General features: G+C 35.2%; 2 protein-coding genes across 3 annotated transcripts; one reads left to right on the top strand and one right to left on the bottom strand.

Moving 5' to 3' along the window:
- Positions 1 to 2,393: 2,393 nt before the first annotated feature.
- Positions 2,394 to 9,183, top strand: LOC132175817 (uncharacterized). Of its 2 annotated transcripts, XM_059587876.2 has the most exons (11): positions 2,394 to 2,816; positions 3,178 to 3,219; positions 4,435 to 4,658; positions 4,740 to 4,823; positions 5,007 to 5,116; positions 5,228 to 5,278; positions 5,381 to 5,524; positions 5,619 to 5,708; positions 6,238 to 6,344; positions 7,096 to 7,180; positions 8,890 to 9,183. In XM_059587876.2, exons 3-11 carry the CDS (start codon positions 4,547 to 4,549, stop codon positions 8,986 to 8,988), a joined length of 882 nt encoding a protein of 293 aa, XP_059443859.1. In that variant the 5' UTR covers positions 2,394 to 2,816; positions 3,178 to 3,219; positions 4,435 to 4,546; the 3' UTR covers positions 8,989 to 9,183. The 2 variants fall into 2 exon arrangements, with proteins under 2 accessions (XP_059443859.1, XP_059443858.1); XM_059587875.2 differs by lacking the exon at positions 3,178 to 3,219.
- A 1,351-nt stretch (positions 9,184 to 10,534) lies between these two features.
- On the bottom strand, positions 10,535 to 19,217 carry EBS3 (Alg9-like mannosyltransferase family). Its single transcript, XM_059587874.2, has 10 exons — positions 18,842 to 19,217; positions 15,290 to 15,377; positions 15,012 to 15,171; positions 14,601 to 14,818; positions 14,137 to 14,432; positions 12,797 to 12,911; positions 12,574 to 12,712; positions 11,295 to 11,491; positions 11,109 to 11,198; positions 10,535 to 11,004 (listed from the first exon to the last, which is right to left on the bottom strand). The coding sequence occupies exons 1-10, from the start codon at positions 19,126 to 19,128 to the stop codon at positions 10,873 to 10,875; spliced, it is 1,722 nt and encodes a 573-aa protein (XP_059443857.2). The 5' UTR covers positions 19,129 to 19,217; the 3' UTR covers positions 10,535 to 10,872.
- Positions 19,218 to 20,578: the final 1,361 nt, after the last annotated feature.

The following is a 20,578-nucleotide window of genomic DNA, read 5'->3' on the forward strand; positions in this document are numbered from 1 at the left end:
ATAAAAATAACTTATATAGTATATTACTTATTATTTATTAAGTAACAAATTAACAAAAGTCAATGTATATTAATTATTAAGTATTTCTCAAAAAAATTAAGTAACAATAATTAATTGGTATACTATATGTAATTATATCTATGATTATAAGTATCCATATAATATATAATTGAATTATAAAAGTTAATCATATCATTATGAAAATAACTTATATAAGGAGGTTGCACAAAAGTCACATTTTGTGCCACCAATAAGAAGCTGACACATTAGCTAATTTCATTAGACTTATACTTAAAACAAAAACTCAACAACACTAGATTACATTCTAATAAAATAAAAAATTAATTTTTTTAATTTAAAAAAAAAAAAGAATTGAAGGGGTGGCCGGCCGCCACCCCTAGGCCATGGGGGTGGCCGCGCGGTGGCTAGCCGCCACCCCATGGCCTATGGGGTGGCCGGCGAGCCACCCAGGCCATGGGGGTGGCTACGCGGCCACCCCAAGTGGGCTAGCCATCCCTTCAATTTTGTTTTATTTTTATTTTTATTTATAATCTGGTGTAGTTAGGCTTTTTTTGAAAAATTTAAGTTTGATAGATTTAGGTTAAGTGTCATCTTCTGATTAATTGTACAAAACTCACATTTTGTGCAACCTCCCTATATAAGTTATTCTCCATGGTTATATCTTAAATGATCTAGTCATTGAGTATCTTAAATGACCTAACAATTAATGATAGTTGAATTTTTTTTTTTTTTTTTTGGAAAATCTTTCATATTCATTAATTGAAAAAAAATCAAGAGCACAAAGCTCTTACATCAAGGAGCATAAAGCTCTGATAAATCATAGCTAAAACATAGAGACAAATATAAATATCTTACAATCAAATCATATCTATGACTTCATCATTCGCTAAACCAAGTCCAGACTTATAGTTATGGAACAGATCTACTCTAGGTAGACTGAATTTAATACATAGATAGCCCATATTTCCAACTTTTATTTTCTCGACCATGGGAGTAAAATCTCACACCAAAACTACTATTCCTTGACCCAAAGGCTTGGATAAAAACCTTATTAAAAAAAAAACAACAAAAACACAATAAAAAGACTAGCTACCAGCTACAACAGTCGGGGCGAGGGAGGCGAAGCGCACTGATCAGAAAGTGGTGGACAAGATGGAGCCATTTGCACTGATGGGTAGTTGAGGAGTCGGGGAGCACAGTTGGGCTAGCGCGTGGCTGAGATAAACTAGTTGAGGAGACTAAATGTAGATTTGAAAAACTAGATCTAATGCCCAACCGATTCTAGGGAAGCGAAGAGCGGCGCAACATAGTGGATGGCTGACGGATGCAGTGCATCATAACTAAAGAGATGGCTGGAGCAACTAAACTAGTCGAAAAAAAACCCAAAAAAAAAACAAAAAGGAGGGGAAGGAAAGAAGAGGGGAGTAGGGGGAGGGTCTTGCTCCCTCTTTCAACCATTATTAATGATAGTTGAAACTTGAATAGACAATTTAAATTATTAATCATATGATTTAATGAAAATAATGATATTTAATCATATTATTAATATAATCATATCGATTCATATAATTCATATCATATATCATGACAATGTGATTTGAATAATCCCAAATGAAATGATTAGGATTATAAATTTAAAATTGACAATTACAAATTAACAATGCATGTAATATCCTATAGTCACAATTTAAGTATTGACGTTGTAGTTGGAAATTTGGAATTGATAGCATAAGATGATATAATATAACATAAGTCATAAGCATACAAATTCATATTAATACAACAATTAAGTACTAGAGACTTCGTTACAATGTTAATGTATATTATAAATTATAATTATATACATATATATATATATATATATAAGATCAATACTTAATCATATTATTCTTAATCATATTATTCATGTACAATGATAATGTGATTCGTATAATATCAAATTAAGTAATTGACATTAGATTAAACAATGTGTTACTTATAATCACAATTGAAATATTAATGTATTATCATTATAATTTAAATGATTATATTATATGATCAATTGATGATTAAATCATATGATTATATAATAACAAATTATACATATATAATATAACATAAGTCATAAGTATACATGTTCATACTAATATGTAAATTATAATTATACATATATAATACAATTTTTTTTATTATAGTTTTTCCATTTTGAACAATTTTTCGAAGTTCTTATTCAAAACTTAAACCATTTTTTAAACCATTTTCTCTTAATTTCTTGTCAGTTTTTAAATCAATTTTTAAACTCGTTTTACACATTAAAAATTTAACAATTTTGTAAAATTGTTTTATTTCTTACTAAAAAACAAGTAGCTTTGAAATGGTATCACTTACAAGTTTTAAGTTTCATCTAAACCCTAAACCTCACTCCCACTCGTCCCTATCTCACGCACGCCGACGTCGCCTCTGCAAGTCATCTTCCTCCCTTCCTCTCTCAAACTCTCATCCTCTCTCAAACTCTCAATTCTCAGGTTAAAAATTGAAACTTTTTAGGTTAGAAAATACGCGTGAATCGTGACTCTCTCTCTTCCCAGGTTAAAACACTTTCTTCCCACAGTTTCAGACAAATCTCTCTCTTTCCTCTTTCCTCTCCCCTCACCGACGGCCAGTCACCAACGACCACGAACGGCAAGCACCGCTGACGACGAGCCACCCACATCTCCGGGGAAGAGCTACCCACCGTCAAAATCCCCAAATTTCAAAACCCCAACCCACTATCAAAATCCATCTTCCCTCTCCCCCACTGACAACGAAACGCACAGGTACGCACAGGTTTTATCTTTCTCTCTCTCTGTTATATTTCTTGCGTCAAAGTTACGTGATGTTGTGGAACAACTCTTGGAGTTATTAATGGTATTTGTCAATGAATGAAGTTTGGTTGACAGAGTACGCAGATGAATTAGGCTATCAAAGCGAATGTGTTTTTGTTGATATAATTAATATCTAAATTAGTATTAAGAGGTGGTTGAGTTGGATGTTGATTATTTTAATTTTCTTATTTGATCCTGAGGCTTGTATACGTAGGAAAGAATAGGAATTGATTTCTCGAGCGGTTATTTTTCTTCTATGTTGCTTTGATTTATCAAGGTAATATTAATTTCTTTTTCTTTAATCATGTTGTAGAAAAAAACTGAAAGTGAAATCACACCGACAAAAGCGGTTTTGGTAATATCCTTACAGTTCCCAATATGCTTTCACCAAAAATTTATTTTATGTCTCTGCTGGAATAAGCGGTTTGGGAGAGTTCTATTGCTAAGAAACTTTTCATTATGATTATTTAGAAATTCAAAAATCTTATATTTTTAATCTTTATTTGAGTTTCCATAATCATTTCCAACTTTCGGTTTCTTTAATTTTTTTTTTTTTTATGAATTTAACTCATTTCTCTTTTTTGAATAGAATTTTGGTATCTGGTTCTATTTATTTTTTATGATTATGTTCTGATCGTACTGGTGTAAATTTTTTCCCTGACTTACTTTGACATTCCTTTTTTTTTTTTCTTTTTTTTCCCTCCTGCTTCCTACTTGAAACTTTTCCTGTCATTTTTAAAAACAAACCCGTGCATTGCACGGGTTTCAAGCTTGTAATAATAATTGGGCATCGGGCTTTTGATATCAACTTAGTTCTCTCTTCTTTTTAAAGTTGGAATTCTTTGAAAGTGTCTAAATGTGTCAATTTTCATGCACATCCTTTAGCTAAATGGGCCGCTTCCCATCTTCTCTTTGGAAGCATTTTTACGAGGTCCCCTATTCTCTCTTCCATTCAGATCAGGAATGGGAAAGATCCTCCCCAGTAATCTTGTTTTCCTTATTCTATTAGGGAAAAAAGAAAAGAAAAAAGAAGCAACCTAAAATGGCTTTAAATAGTTCCAAATCAATGTTAGCGCCATGCTAACTAGATGGCCGGGTGTAATTGGGGTGGTTGGCCACCCATAGAGTTGTGAATTTAATTTATATATATATAAAGTAATGTTTGCGAAAAACAAAAACAATTTTTTTGAAAAATAATTTTATTCTTCTCATATTTTAGAGAAATAGATATTCATTTTCGTTAGGGAATAACTATTCCTATGAATAGTATGCCGTGGTTTTCCAAAAAAAAAAAAATTATGCACCAAATGTTATAAAAATTACGTTACATAAATTTTGGTGAGATGAGAAAAAAACGAAGAGTGATATATAGCATTACTCTTACATGAATTATGGCCCGGTTTGTGCTACGTTTTACTTATTCATCTTTATAGGCCTTATTGGGCAAACCAAAATTGGCCCATCAAAAGGAGATGGGCCACCTTTTGAAACATTAATCCTTTTCTCCCTTTGTTTATTTTTTTGTTCCGTTGTTGTGTTGAGTTCGCAAGCTGAAATTCGTTTTGAACAGCCCCGAGTTACGCACGGCACGACGTCGCATAAACCCGCACCCAAAACCCTATGCCACCTCTCTCTGCAAAACCCTAATCTTTGCACGTCTATTGTGGTTGGGTTTGGCAAAGATGTTGCGAAGAAACATACGGTTGAGGAGAGAGTATTTGTACAGGAAGAGCTTGGAAGGCAAAGAACGCTTGCTCTATGAGAAAAAGCGAAAGATCAAAGAAGCTCTACAAGGTTTGTATTACACACTTTTTTCCACAAACTTTTTTTTAAATTTTTTTTTTTTAATTCCTTGTGCTAATGGGGATTTCACAGAGGGAAAGCCGATTCCCACGGAGCTACGGAACGAGGAGGCAGAGCTTCGGCACCAAATCGAGCTTGAGGACGAAAACACAGCTGGTATGCTTTAATTTTTATCTTTTTAATATGTAAACCAGCTTTATCTGCTTTATCTGGTTTAAATTGTAAATGGGGTTTCAGGTTATTAAAATTTTAATTTATTTTATGTTTTTTTTTTCTCCCCTGCTGGCACCTGCTAATTTTTGCATTTTACTATGTATGGAAATTGTGCTTAAATTCTAGTCCCGAAGACGCACATTGATGATGAATACGCAAATGCATCAGAAAGGGATCCAAAAATTTTGATAACTACATCTCGTAATCCAAGTGGTCCACTTACACAGTTTGTGAAGGTTGGTTCTCAATTCATATATGATGGCTATACACTTTTGTTTACTCCATTGGCATTCTGCATGCAGTTGAATTTTGTTCATTGATTTCAATTCTTTGGCATGTTCGTTCAGGAATTGAAGGTTGTCTTTCCTAATGCACAGCGAATGAATCGTGGTGGCCAGGTTGGTGAATGGATTTTTTTTTCTCCATGCATTTAGTTCATGAACATCGTGGTGATCATTTTTCCGTTGTCAAGCATATTTTGAATATTTTATTCTTTGCAGGTTATTAAAGAGATTATTGAAACATGCCGTGCAAATGATTTTACAGATGTCATCTTAGTTCATGAACATCGTGGTGTGCCAGATGGTATGACTATAAGCCATCTACCTTTTGGTCCAACTGCATATTTTGGATTACTCAATGTGGTAAGTAGTTTGGTCATACTAGTATTTTCTGGACTTTTGTTTTGTTCCAGTTGCCTTTGCATCAATATGCTAATAAATCCGTTTTTTCCTGTAGGTTACCAGACACGACCTTAAAGACAGGAAAGGCATTGGAAAAATGTCTGAGGCTTACCCACACTTGATACTTAACAAGTTTTCAACAAAGGTATCCATATCTTGGTTAGAATTTTTTTTGCTTGTTTGGTTTTCATCAATATATTATGAGAAAGCTAGGTAGACAAAAATCCAATCAAAGTTTGCATGTTGACGTTCTGCTGTTCTTGCCACTATTGGTGGTGCTTAGAGAACTGCATATCTAATAAATGTAGTAAATATATTGAAGGCTGTCTGTAGCTTTTTTTTTTTAACATGTCCCCATATATGTAATATCAGCATTTTTAATGATTTTTCAGTAGTTATTTTAGTATTGAGCTAAGTTCAGGAAGGTAGTTGGAGGATTTTACTGCTGGAAAAACAGTAGGTTCCTTTATTTGGGTGGGTGCTGGTTTCACTATCTTTATGGATTAGCTAGCGTAGCTACAAGATTTGATGAGGATGTGATTTGTGTTATATGTATATATTTAGGTAGTTGCAATTTTTATCTTGTTTTTGGCTTATCAACTCCTGTGGGATGTAGAGTATATTCTGCTTTGATGTCCACTATTTATTTGATTTGGAATTTTTATTGTTGATAGCTGGGGGAGAGGACAGCAAACATTTTGCAGCATCTTTTTCCTGTGCCAAAGCCAGATACTAAACGCATTATAACTTTTGCCAATGAGTCTGACTATATTTCATTCAGGTTGGTTAATTTTTTGATTCTTTGGAAGATGCTTTGATTGGCTATCCTTTAATTTTTTTGAACTACTGTTGTCAAGGATGATGTTGGCTTGGACATATAATATCTTTACCAATGTAGATCTCTAATAGATGTGGATAGGATAGGTTCAAGTTACACTTTTAACATTCAGCAACTTTTGCTTAGATTGATCCTTTGACAATCTTACCATCAGATTGCATTCAGTTCTTTTTGATTAGCTTAATATGCTATCATTTTGAGCCTTTGAGTTCATAAATAGCTATCAGAGGTTTTAGAAGGTTTATTGAACAGTTTTTGGTATTGAGTTTACAGATTTTGAATTCAGCCCCTTTTAGGTCTTTCATAGGCTGCCTTGTAATGTAATCCAACATTTTTGGGTGCAAGGTTTAAAAATGGACCATTAACTTTCTGCATGGTGACTGAATCAAATTAAATGTGGCTGCTCAAGTTGTTCTGAGTGGCATCTCTTTTACTTATGCTACTGCTTTTATGATTTTTTTTTTCTATCATGCATGTAGCTACCATAATTTCTCATTTAAAATTATTGTACACTAGTTCCAATCTCATATTTTGGCTTTGTCTTTTGTAAGTGGTTGCATCTAGAATTTATTATTCTGATGTGTAATTGATTTTTTTTTTTTTTTTTTTTTTTGTTTCATACAAGATCTGCTTTGTTCTGAACAGAATAAATGTTTGTCTTTTTGAACTCCATTAACAACTTGTAAACTTACAGGCATCATGTGTATGAGAAACATGGAGGTCCTAAATCAATTGAGCTTAAAGAAGTTGGTCCTCGCTTTGAAATGCGACCTTATCAGGTATTTCGTTTGCTAGTTAGTTTGCTTTTCAATGAAGCTTGGTTTTTTTGGTCGTTGTTAAGAGTTATGCTCTTCTAGTTATGTAGTAATTATTTGACTACACCTTATTTATATCGGTGCTTGTGGTTATTACGCTTTCATATGGCGTCTATTCTTGGGTCCCATCTTGTCTTACATGATGGTAAGAGACATTAGTTTATTCCTTTGTTACATCCCAGCTCAATATCCAAGTACACCTATGGTGAGATATGCATGTTCTTCGGGTGGCCATTACCCCTAATTGTGGGTCATGGTCTTGGTAGTATGCAGAGAAGTCATTTCTTTATTTTTCATTTAAGAATATCTTGAGAACCATGATTACAGGCATTTCTTTTCATATTATGTACCTAGCTAATGTTGCATTTTGCACATGTACAAATATCCTTTTTTGCCATGAATCTTCCTTTTCATCCTTGTTGGCTTTTAGACCTTGTCTACTAGTATACAGAAAAAGCAAACTGAGATGGCTATCATCTTTCTCTGTTGGTTTGGAAATCCAACTTTAATCTGTTTTTTCTCCTTTCTTGATATCAGTTTTTAAATGATTACTCTCATTTTCTCATTTTATATCAGAATTAGTTATTACATTTGATTATAGAATTATGTGGCTCAATTGTTCAGATACTGGCCATCACTTGAAACCTAGAACCTGTGTCACTTATAAAAAAAAAAAAAAAATTGCCATCACAAACCTGGCATCTTGTCAGCATCATCTCTTTCTATTCTATCCTATCCTATTCTTGTTCGTTCCATTTATCCAAACTTTTTCTTATCTCCATGTTTCTTTGGGACCATTAGCTATCCTTAAATTTGGTTTGACGGCATTTGTTTGTTGATTGGTGATCACTTGATGTGTCCAAATAATTGATCCTCTTCTCAACAGTGGGAAGGATCCCCCCATATTTGCTCAGGGAAAAAAAATCGTCTCCTGTTCTGCTTCCACACAAACCCTCTTGTTATTATGTTGCAGTAGCACCTTGAATTTTTACTAATCTATTAGCAAAAGGCATCAATCTTTTAGGGCATTGGGCTCAGTAATGACCTGAACATTTTCATTAAGGCATTAGCCCACACTATATTGAGTGGGTATGAATCATAAAGTTTTCACTTGTGTAACTTTAACAGTAGTTAGACTCTAGAGTTTATCTCGATTAATTTGAAAAATTACAAAAATTGGACTCTGATTTTGGATGGATCATTTGAAAACATGTTTTAAGACTTCTTTAGTGGTCTTAGCAACTGAACTAAAGAGGAAATACATAAGAATTGGTCTCCAATGACTTTTGTCAAGTATTAACTCCATAATTTTAATTATTTACGAACATGTAAAACTTATGACCTCACTGATAACGTGGAGAAACGTGGCCGGTGGTTGCTATGCTGTTAATTTAGTTGTTAATGCTTTTGATCTACTTTGATTGGTTTCCATTGGTACCTTTTCACTGATGTAAAGCTGGTTATTAGACTTTATAACTCCTCAGCATCTACTGGTACTATACGTAAAACCTTAAATTCATAATTTCTTGGTCTCACTTGAGATACTTGGATTATTACTCTTGCCATTGTTGGCTTGACCTGGTTAAAAAGAGTCTTTACATGGTAGACGCATCTCATTCTACGTATTTTTGTGTATTTGACTGATATTTGGTTTCCCTATGTCGCTGTTTCAGATAAAATTAGGAACACTGGATCAGGATGAAGCTCAGACTGAATGGGTCATAAGACCATTCATGAACACTGCCAAGAAAAGGAAGTTTCTTGGAGATTGATGCCACCTCAAAAAGAATTTTGGAAGATAAGAGGCGGATCATTTGTTAATCTTATTAAAAATGTGAGAATTATGTATTCTAAGAACAGATGTCTTAGTAGCAACCCTCATATTCTCATTAAATCATTTACTCTTTTTACTATTCTCATTAAATCAACGGAAAGAGAATGGAGTTAGCCTCGTTGAGCAACCCTCATATTTCTTTTTTTTAACAATCCCAAATGTTCAAAGTTGGCTTCGAGATATTTCCTTTTTTCAAAAAAAAAAATAATAATGATTTTTAATTTATGAAGTAATATTAATGAAGCAAATATGATAAGTGTTATGTTCTTATAGGAGTTTACGTGGATCATCGTTAAAAATATTGGATGACCATTTGGTCTTTTATCAATTTGGCAATCGTGGTTTTATCCTGATAAAGGGGTGGCAAAATGGGTTGTCAGGCCAACCCGAATACGACCCAATTGACCCGCCACCCAATTAACCTTAACTTGGACAATATATGGAAAATTACTTAGTAACCCAACACGACCTAGTTGACCTGCCACTTGGTTAGCCTTATCTTCTACATGATTTGTTTAGATAAACGGGTGAAAATCTAAAACCCGAACATGACGATAAATTATCGGGTAATTTAACACCATTTGTTTGACCTGTTTAATTTCAAATACAACAAACAATAAAAAAAATAAGACACTTGACCGACAAAACCCTTCTTCAAGCCTGCCAATCTTAAAGCAATCAATTGAGAATGAATTGAGATGAAGCTGTGATGGGGGTGGGAAGGAGTAGAAGAAAGCTTATGAGTAAAGCCCCAATTCTGAGAAGAGCCATGCGCATAACACCTGACCCGCCCCGCCCTACCCAAAACCTGGTAGATTTGGTGACTTGAATCCGAGTAGCAAGTAGGGTTTTCCAAACCCGATTGGCTCGGGTCGAATAGTTGAAAAGGCCAAAACCCGCTCCGAACCGACCCATGCACACCTTTATATATATATATATCAAAGGGGTTAAAACTCAATTGCAGTTAGCAATTATTGGTTAAAACTGTTAACCGCAACTGAGGTAGCCGATTGCTCAAATTAGAAAATTGAAACTAATAATCGACTATCAGTTACCAGGTCATATAATAACCGCCGGTTATTTGCACCGGTAAGCATTTTAGGCATATTTTGAGTATTGAGTCTACTTTTTGGGTATAATTTACTTGTTTTTTTGCCCTTTTTAAAAAATAATTAGGACTTTTTTGTCCTTTTTCAAATTCTGAAAATATTCTCTCTATAATTAAACCATTCTTTCGGAAAAATCATTCTTATTGAATAGGGACAAATACCAATAGAATACTTGAAATAAGGAACAAAATTTTATAGCCTATCCAATTGTATCTTGGAACATCATGGCTTGAGTTGACGGTTTTCCTAGGCTTGCCAACAATAACCAGCCAAATACGGCCAACAACAAACACAGGAAAACAGAGATTACACCCACTACAAAAGAACCACCCGGTACCCAAAGCAACTTTGCAAAATATTTTCAGCAATACCCCAAGAGCTAACCGGTGAAACCCCAAAAATAATAATACATAATCTGTAGAAAACATACAAGAATATATCAAATGCCTGCTTAATTCAATTTAATATAGAAGCAGGTAAACACTACTTGTTAGAACAGCTACGATCTCATTCCCAAATGCCTACTCAAATCAACTTTCAATATATTATCAGGTAAACCCTACAAGTTAGAACAGCTACAAATTACAATCTCATTTTCAAAACAGGTGTCGATGCTTTTTGGGTTTTTCTTCTTTGATGGGCACTGGGTCCAGGTTAGAACAAACAGTTAAAAAGTTATGGTCATCAAGAGTTTCTAGAATTTAGCTCGCAAATCATTTTGGTATTCTTTTAAGCAGCTTGTACATGCCAAATACATTCTTCTCCTGCCAAAGGTACGGGATGAAAAACGACCGGTACGTGGGAGGAGAGAGCTCCCTGTCCAGGTAAGGCAGTGCTGCAATTACCTGAAGAACATTAAATAAATTAAAAATTAAAAAAAATAATAATAAAAGGAGGTTAGCACAATCACAGAAGGAAAGGTGAAAAGATGAAGAGGACCGACTTTTACCTCCCATGTTGACGAGTCACTCCCACGTGTTGGGGAAGGTCGATTAAGCTGCAGCTCAACAAGGAAAGTACAAGCCTGAAGATCCTGAAGCTGTAAGATCAATGGTGGATCATCAATTAAAAAATGTAAAGGAAAAACAGAACAGGTTAAGACATATCAACTGATCTTCTAGGAGGGATTAATTACATATTGTCCATCCGCTGCCCTGTTCTTTTTGTTAAAATAAGGTGGTGCAGCTGCAGTCCCTCCGAGGGTAGAATTAAACGGGAATGGTAGAAGACCTCGAAATCCATCGTCAATCCAACGTACTTCTCCGACATAATCAGGAACCAAAAATGATGATGGAAACCGGTGCCATTCACTTCCAACACATAGTACAGAACCTGCAATGTATAGGATCCAAAACTCAAAAAATTTGAATGGATGTATCTCCTTCTAATACTAAATGTTAAAAGTATTAATTAAATTATTAAATTCACTCTTTCTATCACCTTAAACTTTTAGGATAAGTCATAATTTAACATAGTATTATATCACAAGTCATAATCTCGAACCCTGATTCTAGAGTTTATCACCTATTTTCAGTTAAATATTCCAAGCATTGGGTTCTCACTAGTTGAAGGAGAGTTTGAGCCCACAAGTAAGGAAAAGTGTTAAAGTATTAACTAAATGATTAGATTCACTATTTCCTATCAACTTAAGCTTTTGAAATATATTGTGATTTAACATTAAATAAAAGCTCTTTGGAAGTGATGAGCTCTTAAAATTGGCTTTTTTTCCCCTAATTTCATACTCCAGAAAAGCGTGAATTTAGAGCCTTTGGGAGTAAATTGCAAAAGGCTAGAAACACAAGTTTGAAAACAAAAGGAGTGTATACCATATAGTCTCAATCAAAAGATCATTAAGAAGAAGTGTATGTTCCTAACTCTAGCTGCACATTATTACTGTAATGTAAGCTCTATTATTGTTCAAAGTGCATTAGATCTTTCAGGCGAGCCCATCTCTAAAATGTCATCCCAAAAATTTAAAAGGAAGCCACTTTGCATTTTCAAGAAGCTTAAACTTGTTCCAACATTCATTCTCATGCCCTAAATACAATGTCATTTACTGCACTACTTCCATCGTTCATTTTTATTCCAAACACCAAAGGAAGCCACAGAATAATGCTACCTAACATTTCAGACTTCCAAAAAGAGCATCAAAAAGCACATCAAAACTCTTCTCACAATGATGCTCTTTTCATCTCAAGAAGTGTGTGTGTGTTGTGAGGTTGACAGCTTCCATGATTACATGGACAAAAATAACCTGCAAACTCTTCTTTCAATAACTTAAAGGGGGTTATAGAGTAAATTCCATGATCATTCTATCACCACGAGAAAATGGTGTTGCATTTTTCTTTATTTATTTTTTTTTCTGACCAAGAAATGGTGTTACATATATCTAAAAGCAATTTGTAGGCTCTCACCTGTTCCTGCATCATCATGGTGCTCTAAAAGCTTGTAAATCTCCATAGGAGCAGAATAACCATTAATCAATGAAAAAGTGCGAGCATGGGAGACGCACAATATGAGGCTAAGAACCACAGGTCTAAGGAATTTGGATATCTGCGTATGTACACAACAAGAAGTTGATCATGAGTTCTCATTAATATAGATCAGGAATCGCATAGGAACTTTAGATACACTTACCATAACCATCAGGGATTTATCGTTGGGATTATATTTATCTTGAAAAAGATCAGGGAAGCTCTCAATGACAGCTGAAGCAGCAACACAAACAAGTGGATAAATTGGATAAAGGAACCTGCAATTGTAGTTAGAAATGATTATCATCAATTTAATCTCACCTGCACTCTTTTAATATTATACTGGAGGCTAGATGGAAACTGGTTATATGCTAGCTACAGGACTTCAATGGAGCAATGGTTTCATGCCATCTACCCCCATTAGGCGCACCCAAGGGGACTCAAACCCCCAAAGTCACCCACAACCCTATTCCCATAGGTGCCCAAAGGGCATTGGCACTATCCAATCTAATAAATAAAGGGTCAATATAAAATGTCTTTCCAAGTGCCACAACTCCAAAGTTGATGATTACAATAATTCATAGAAAATCAGAATATACATTTTCTGTAAGAAGTTTTCAAATCAGAGAAGAAAAATCTATTGGCATGGACTTGTGTCTCATAAATGGACTGTCACTCTATATGTAAACTAATCTTAATGGGCCGACAGTTCCATTAATGACCACCATTACATTGATTCAATTTCTTCTATCCTTTCACAACAAAATCACCTCTTAACCTCCATTTATTCAATAAGCACACTAGTTGAGGTTGTAGAGAATATGAATACCAAATACAAGACAGATTGCTATAAAGTTATTTATCATGTAATAGCAAAGCACTCAGTGAATTTGTGCTGATCGCAAATGTTGTATGACACTAATGATAGCAACTCCTAACAACATTAAAGTACAGGATTTCAAAACCATTGACACCACCTCCAGAACTTCTCCACAAACTTAGGGATATGACAATCTTGAAAAGCTAGACACTAACATGAATTTTTATATATGTGGTTACACAAACATGGGATACACATGTTACCCAAAAAAAAAGGCTATGGATTTCTAACTGGAATGTAAGTACAGATTATTCTGTCAACGCAAGATATTGCTTTCTCTCAATAGTAACGGAATAGTTGAACTACAATGAAGCTTGCTAATTGAGCTTAGAAAAATCTACGGAATATCAAATTCTTGTCAACTTAGCAGTTTTAGATAGAAATACACCCAAAAAAAAAAAAAAGAGCGAATTTAAAACTAAAATTTTTTTTTTGATAAGTAAAATTTAAAACTAAAATTTGAGCATTCAGATGGAGAATGTCACAGTACAAGGGGGGGAGGGGGGAAGAAACTTGGGGGAATTATCCAAATCGACACCATTACTTTCATAAAGACAATTTAAAGGATTGATTCTTACAGAAAAATTGCAAGGATGTTTAAGACAACAGTAAATTAGCCAAACCTTTCTTCTTTGTGCGGCTGCAAAGACATAAATACCAGCCAGATATATACAGGTGAGACGATGATCAGCAGGTCTGGTGCATACTTCTTCCTTGCTATTGGCCAAATTCCCAGGAAAAGCAAAGCAAGAACGAAACAGAAGTTGAAATTGTTAAATCCATTCCTCAGATAATATAATGGTCCTTCAGTCCCATACAAGTGACTTTCACCTCCTCCTACAACATTATATAGCAACAGATTCAACACAGATGACGTCCATCTTCTGTAGTAGTAGTAGTCAACAAGGAGTGAGACTGCCTGGAAGAATTCCAAATTTTACATTTTAATGGGTATGAGCAAAAATTACATAATATAAGATATTATAACTCAATTAAGTACTGATGGAAAATGTACAGGAAAATGTACGGGCATGTAAAAAGATCCAACAAAGTAGTATCTCAAGATCAAACTTAATGATTAACTTACAAGAAGAGAGACAGTGGTGACAGCCCCAGCTAAAAATGCTTGTTTGAATCTTCTAGCTAAAGAGTAGAATGTGACTGGTAGAAAAGCCAAGATTGAGAATGGCCAGCCAAGGATTACACCAACAGCTGCAACTGCAACAGACATTGCAGGTTTCCCAAGAAGAAATAACCCGGACGAAAGAGAGATGGCATACATAGCGAATGAACTTGGCAAGAAACCTAGCGAACAATGCCAAGACAATAGATATTAGAAAAATCCAACGATAATGGAACTGAAACTCCAGATTAGTAATACTTGGCTAAATGGAAAAAAATAAAATGCACTACCAGTAACACCATACAGACAGATAAAGAGAGAAACCAAATAGTATTTCAGGAAACAAAAGAGACAAATTGAAAAGGGCCCACCCACTTGTGCTAGCAAAGAAACAACCGCTGGTCAAGCATAGCATTGCAAGCGTGTAACAGGCAAGACGTTTTCCATACTTCCTGGAAAGGGCTACTACCAGAACAGTTTCTGTGATAACAGAGAGGAGACCTAGAAAGAGTCTTACAGCATAGAACACTCTCACCTGCAATAGGAAAGCTATTGGTTTAAGCAAAAGTCCAAAAAAGAAAAAGAAGTTACAGAAATATGATTCATCAATAATTACAAAAGAATAACAATCCAAAAGTATGAAGAAATCTTACTTTTTCCTCAACAAACAACCAGGAAGCTGGTCGACCCACTAATTCATGGAAAATAATGTATAAGTATGACCGAAGTGCAAACTGGGAACTGCAAGAGGCATATAAGTTATAAGAACAATTAATGTATCAATGGAAAGTCATATTAAACCAAGAAATCTTTCAAAGTAGTTCAAAAAAGCTCAAGAAATAATACTCAACAAAGTCTCCATATTCTTCTTTTGATATGTAGGATTAAAATCTAAGATCAAAGTTAACCCCACCCCAACTATGCAACTACCTAACCATCATGACAACCCATTTTGTTGAGCAGGGAAACCAATCAGTATAAGCGGGACTAGAAACTTATGTTATAGAACAGACCATTCCGGTGAAATATGTTTGGTTGTAATATTGGAACCTAAATTTGCATTATTTAGTTCAAACTCATTCTCTCCATGCATTTGATTCATAGGTACTTGGCTCTTGGCCAAGCTTGTTGCCATCCATACCAGCAAGCGCCTCACCACCATTATTTTCCAATGTGAGCGCATATACTGATTTAATAAAAGCTTCTGTTTCTCCGACGTCCTCAGATTCCTCAACATCTACACCACCAATCCACCTACCATGTCCACATGTGACCAAGCTGAGTCTGAAAGTGTAACTCCTTAGCCACAGAAACCAGGCACGGATGCTAAGTACAGCTTAACAGAGCTCAAACGAGGTCGATCTGGCCTTGTGTGGGTTAGATCGAGGCTTAAGGGGGCCTTTGGTTGTCATTTCTTTTAAGGACTGAATATCCAGCTTTGCCTTGCCATTTTCCGGCAATGAAGAGGCCTAAAATGAGCAAGGCCGACTAAGGCCACTGCAACACCCCCATAAGAAAGCCACAACAGGTTGATATCAGAAACATTTCACATTACTGTAATATGTATCAGAATTATTTAGCGCTGCTTCCTATATCATATTCAGTGAGGATACCCTCTTGTTCTATTCAAAGCTCCCCATTTGTCACATACAGATACAACACAATCATCAAGGCATGCACCCCCCGAGGCACACAGAGACTCAAATTCGGATAACACATTATAAGCTTAAAATTTAGGGGAGAATCAAATTTAGTCCCTAGGTTTTTACGCGATTTTAATTTAGCCCTTAATATACACTCATTTAAGTTATGGGAAGAAAGTATATTGGTCTAATACTTCATCTATCTCTCACTCTCATGGGAAGCACGTGAGGAGTGTTGTGGAGGTCTACCATCAGAATTTTGATTGTCTACGTGCTAGTTGGATTTGAGAGATGGGACATTTGGTATTTTTATTATGTGGAAGCGAAATCTTGAGTTTCGGTCTGAGATCAGCGGGGGTGTTTGATTGGCAGAGAGAAGCAGAGGCGTTTTCCGAGTGGTGATCCTGGGCTGGCCGAGCGTGCTCTAGTTGCTGAAAGCCAGCAGGCCACTTAAGTGGCGTGATCAGTGGGGGTGTTCTCTAAAATATAATATGATAGTATTATATATTCACATTCTCAACCAAAATAAATATTTGCTTTGCACGCCAGGATCCAAATATAGCCTGCAGGCCACTTAAGTGATGCATCACTTTTCTGTCCTTAACTGGACCAATATGGGTGTGAGCTTATGAACTATCTTTGCCAATACATGATATCCATCGTATGACAGGATGGTCACAAGTAATGCTTGTTCCTTTGAAACAAGAATATAACAGTAACGTATCATACAACATATACATGTATAGTAAGACACGACAAGTATTCATGTATTGTGCAAAACATGTCAATTCAAAAACATTAGTTCCACTTTTTGCTACATTTGGGACAAGCAGAAAATGGAAACTTTAAATATGTTATAAGTGGGAAAAAGTAGCCCTCATGGCCACATGATCAGATCCCAAAATTTTTCACCACAATTTCTCAATCTTGAAAGTCAACTTTAAGCAGCACTAATTTAGCTCTATACTTACCCCAGCCACAAGTATAAACTCTGCTAGCCTATCCCTTCAGGCTTTTGAAACAGACCCTAAGGCACCAAACAGTCATTCCATTTAAAAAAGGATTTTGTCAATTTCGCTTGCAGTCAAAGGCATTTGATGCATCAAGAATTGGAAACCAGTCGCAGAAAATTGTAAAATCCATTAATCTCCTACTAAATCATTATGATGAACTTATCAAAACACAAATTTACTAAATTAAGATTTTATACTGACCTAAGTGGTCACTTGTAGCCTCTCTGATGGATCGAATCATTGCAATGCTAGCTTTGTCAGAGTGGCTCATGATTGGGAAGTGGATGTCATAGCTTTGTTTTTTAGCTGCTTGTATTCAATCAGAATGAGACGGGTAGGTGAAGACAAGCTTTAACAGGTACCCTCTAAAAAGAGGATTGTTTGATGTTAGATCCTTCTACAGTATCTTGGGTTGTAGGGAATGCTCTCTTTTCCCCTAGAAGTGTATCTAGCAAACTAAGGCTCCTTTGAGAGCGGCTTTTTTTACTTGGTCGGTGACCCTAGGAAAGATCCTTACTATGTATAATGTTAAGAAGTGACACATCATTGTAGTCTACAAGTGTTGTATGTGTGAGAGGAATGGGAATGAGGAGTTCGTTGATCATCTTCTTCTCCATTGTGAGGTTACTTGTGCCTTATGGAATGCTTTCTTTAGTCGCTTTAGGCTTTCTTGGGTTATGCTTAAACGAGTTATTGACTTGTTTGCATGTTGGTGGACTGCCAATAGTACTCAGAGTGCTTGTGTTGAAGATGGTACATTCTTGTTGTTTATGATGTATTTGGAAGAAAATGAATGTTATGAGTCTTGAAGATCACGAGAAGACGATGGAGGAGCTTAAGTCTTTTTTCTTTGATACTCTTTATCTGAAGGCAGCTGCTTATGTTTCTTGTTTGATTCTAAGTTTTCACAATTTTCCTATTCTTCTTTCTTCTTCTAGTTAGGTGTTTTGTCTTGTATACTTCCTGTGTACTTGGGGCGCCTTATGCTTTTAATGATATATATATATATATATATATATATATATATATATATATATATATATATATATATATATTAACTTAGAAAAGGAAGCTAGAGAATACACACCAATTGCAGTAAGGTGATCAGTTTGCCAAAAAGAGCAGGGGTCATGATTCCATAATTGATCTCACATTTTCCGTAATATATTCCTTGTGTTGGACACCACCAATTTGAGAGAAGTGTTAGGATATTAATTAAGTGATTAAATTGTCCCCTTTGCATCGGCTTAGTTTTTTTAGCACTACCAGTGGTTTAACAAAACCGATTTCACTCCATAACACAGAAAATAAAATTTACCCTAAATTTATTCTACGTAATTTTTCTTTTCTAGATTAAACATTACTTCTTTCTTTAGCTGCAAGGTCTTAAACATTGGTATCACACTATCACCAAGCATTTAAGCAACACGTCTCAATTCGAGCATGAACAATAGCCAATATATCTGACAGAACCAAATGCGTAAATACGTACAAACACACGCACGCACGCACACACACACATATATATACGCGTAGACGAAATGTATACCTGTACTCCCAAGTTTGGAAGCCAGATTTGTATAGAAGGAAATGGAGAGGCTCCCAGTAGTTGAAGACTTCGTCGCAGTCGTGTATGATGTTTGATGCGGCGCTCATGTACCGTAGCGTTCCCAGGACGAACAACGGAAACAACCACCCCAATCCCTCGTCTCCTTTCCCACCGTCCGATTTCCCCGGCTTGTCGTGCTTCCCGTACGATTCTGATTGCGAATACGGTGATGATGACGATGAGGGATCGGACGGTAGCGGACGTCTCTGCCTCGTCGATAGCGCCATCTGTGCCTCTCTCTCTCGCTCGCTTTCTCCGTGTCGGTCACTGTGCGTCTGTGACTTACTTCCACCGGAAGCGAATGTTAACTTTTTCTTTTTTCAAACTTGTCTCTCTTTTGCCTTTTCAAATATTAAGGGGTTTCTTTTTTTAGAACATATAAAAATAAAAATAAAAATGGGTTAAATACCTCTCAAACCCTCTTAGGGTTTACCAACTTTATTTTTTTTTTCTTGGAGTTTCACTTTTATCACAGAACTCCCCTGGGATTTTGATAAAGGACCAATTTAGTCTATCCATTAGTTGACCGTTAAGACTGACACATGGACCAATCAGATGTTGACACGTGGCACCTATTTAATTTTTTTTAAAAAAATTAAATTAAATATGTGCCACATGTCAACATCTGATTAGTCCACGTGTCAATCTTAACGGTCAACTAACGGATGGACTAAATTGGTCATTTATCAAAACCCCAGGGGGGTCCTGTGAAAAAAGTGAAACCCTAGAGGGAAAAAAATAAAGTTGATAAACCCTAAAAGGTTTGAGGTATTTAACCCACAAATAAAATACATGCTTTTTAACAATCAAGACGAAATTGGAAAAATGTTTATTCAAAAAAAGGATGTATGTGCATATCATATATTATTAAAAAATTATATATTTTTAATAGGATAGAGTTTTATTAACTTGGTTTGAAGGAATTTCTTTCAGCTTAATGTATAATAATAATATGTGTCATTTAATCATGTGAGAGTCACATGTTGACAAACTTGGAAAAAAATTTTATTAAAAAAAATATGAATATCTCACCCGAGGCAGACCCACGCTTGAGGTTGGGGGAACGAATGTCCCTAAAAAATTTTACAAATTTTCATAAATGTCCTTCAAATATACTAATTTTATAAATTTGTCCCCCAAAATATTATTTGTGTCCCTTTTTAATTCTTTTTTTAGTTTCCCCCCTAAAAAAATATATTTGTGTCCCTTTTAACTATTATTTTTCAGTTTTGCCTCCCCCCCCCCCCCCCAAAAAAAAAAAAATTACTTGTATCCCCTTTTAATTTTTTTAATTTATTATTATTATTATTATTATTATTATTATTTTGCCCCCTCTTTCACACATAAAAACACCTAAAATACCCAATTCATTTAGTTTCCCTCTATATTCTAATTCACTTATAATCAAACTTAATTTGGTTTGGGACTCTCGTTGAATATGTAAAAGAGAAAGTTAAATGGTTTTGGTTTTCAGAGTGGCTTCTAATTAGCGATCAATTTTTTGAGTAGTTATTTTGAGTCATTTAGGTTTACAATATTTGTTATAACATCACAAGTTAAATGGTTTAATAACTTATAATTGCAAAATTGTTTGGCTCGTCTCTTTATCTTAGCATTGTTGCTATTTGGGACTCCGGGTGATTGTTAGGAAAAAAAAGGTCAAACTCAAAGATACCT

Source organism: Corylus avellana, chromosome 3 (assembly GCF_965113065.1).
Source record: "Corylus avellana chromosome 3, dhCorAvel1.hap1.2, whole genome shotgun sequence".
Lineage (NCBI taxonomy): Eukaryota > Viridiplantae > Streptophyta > Magnoliopsida > Fagales > Betulaceae > Corylus > Corylus avellana.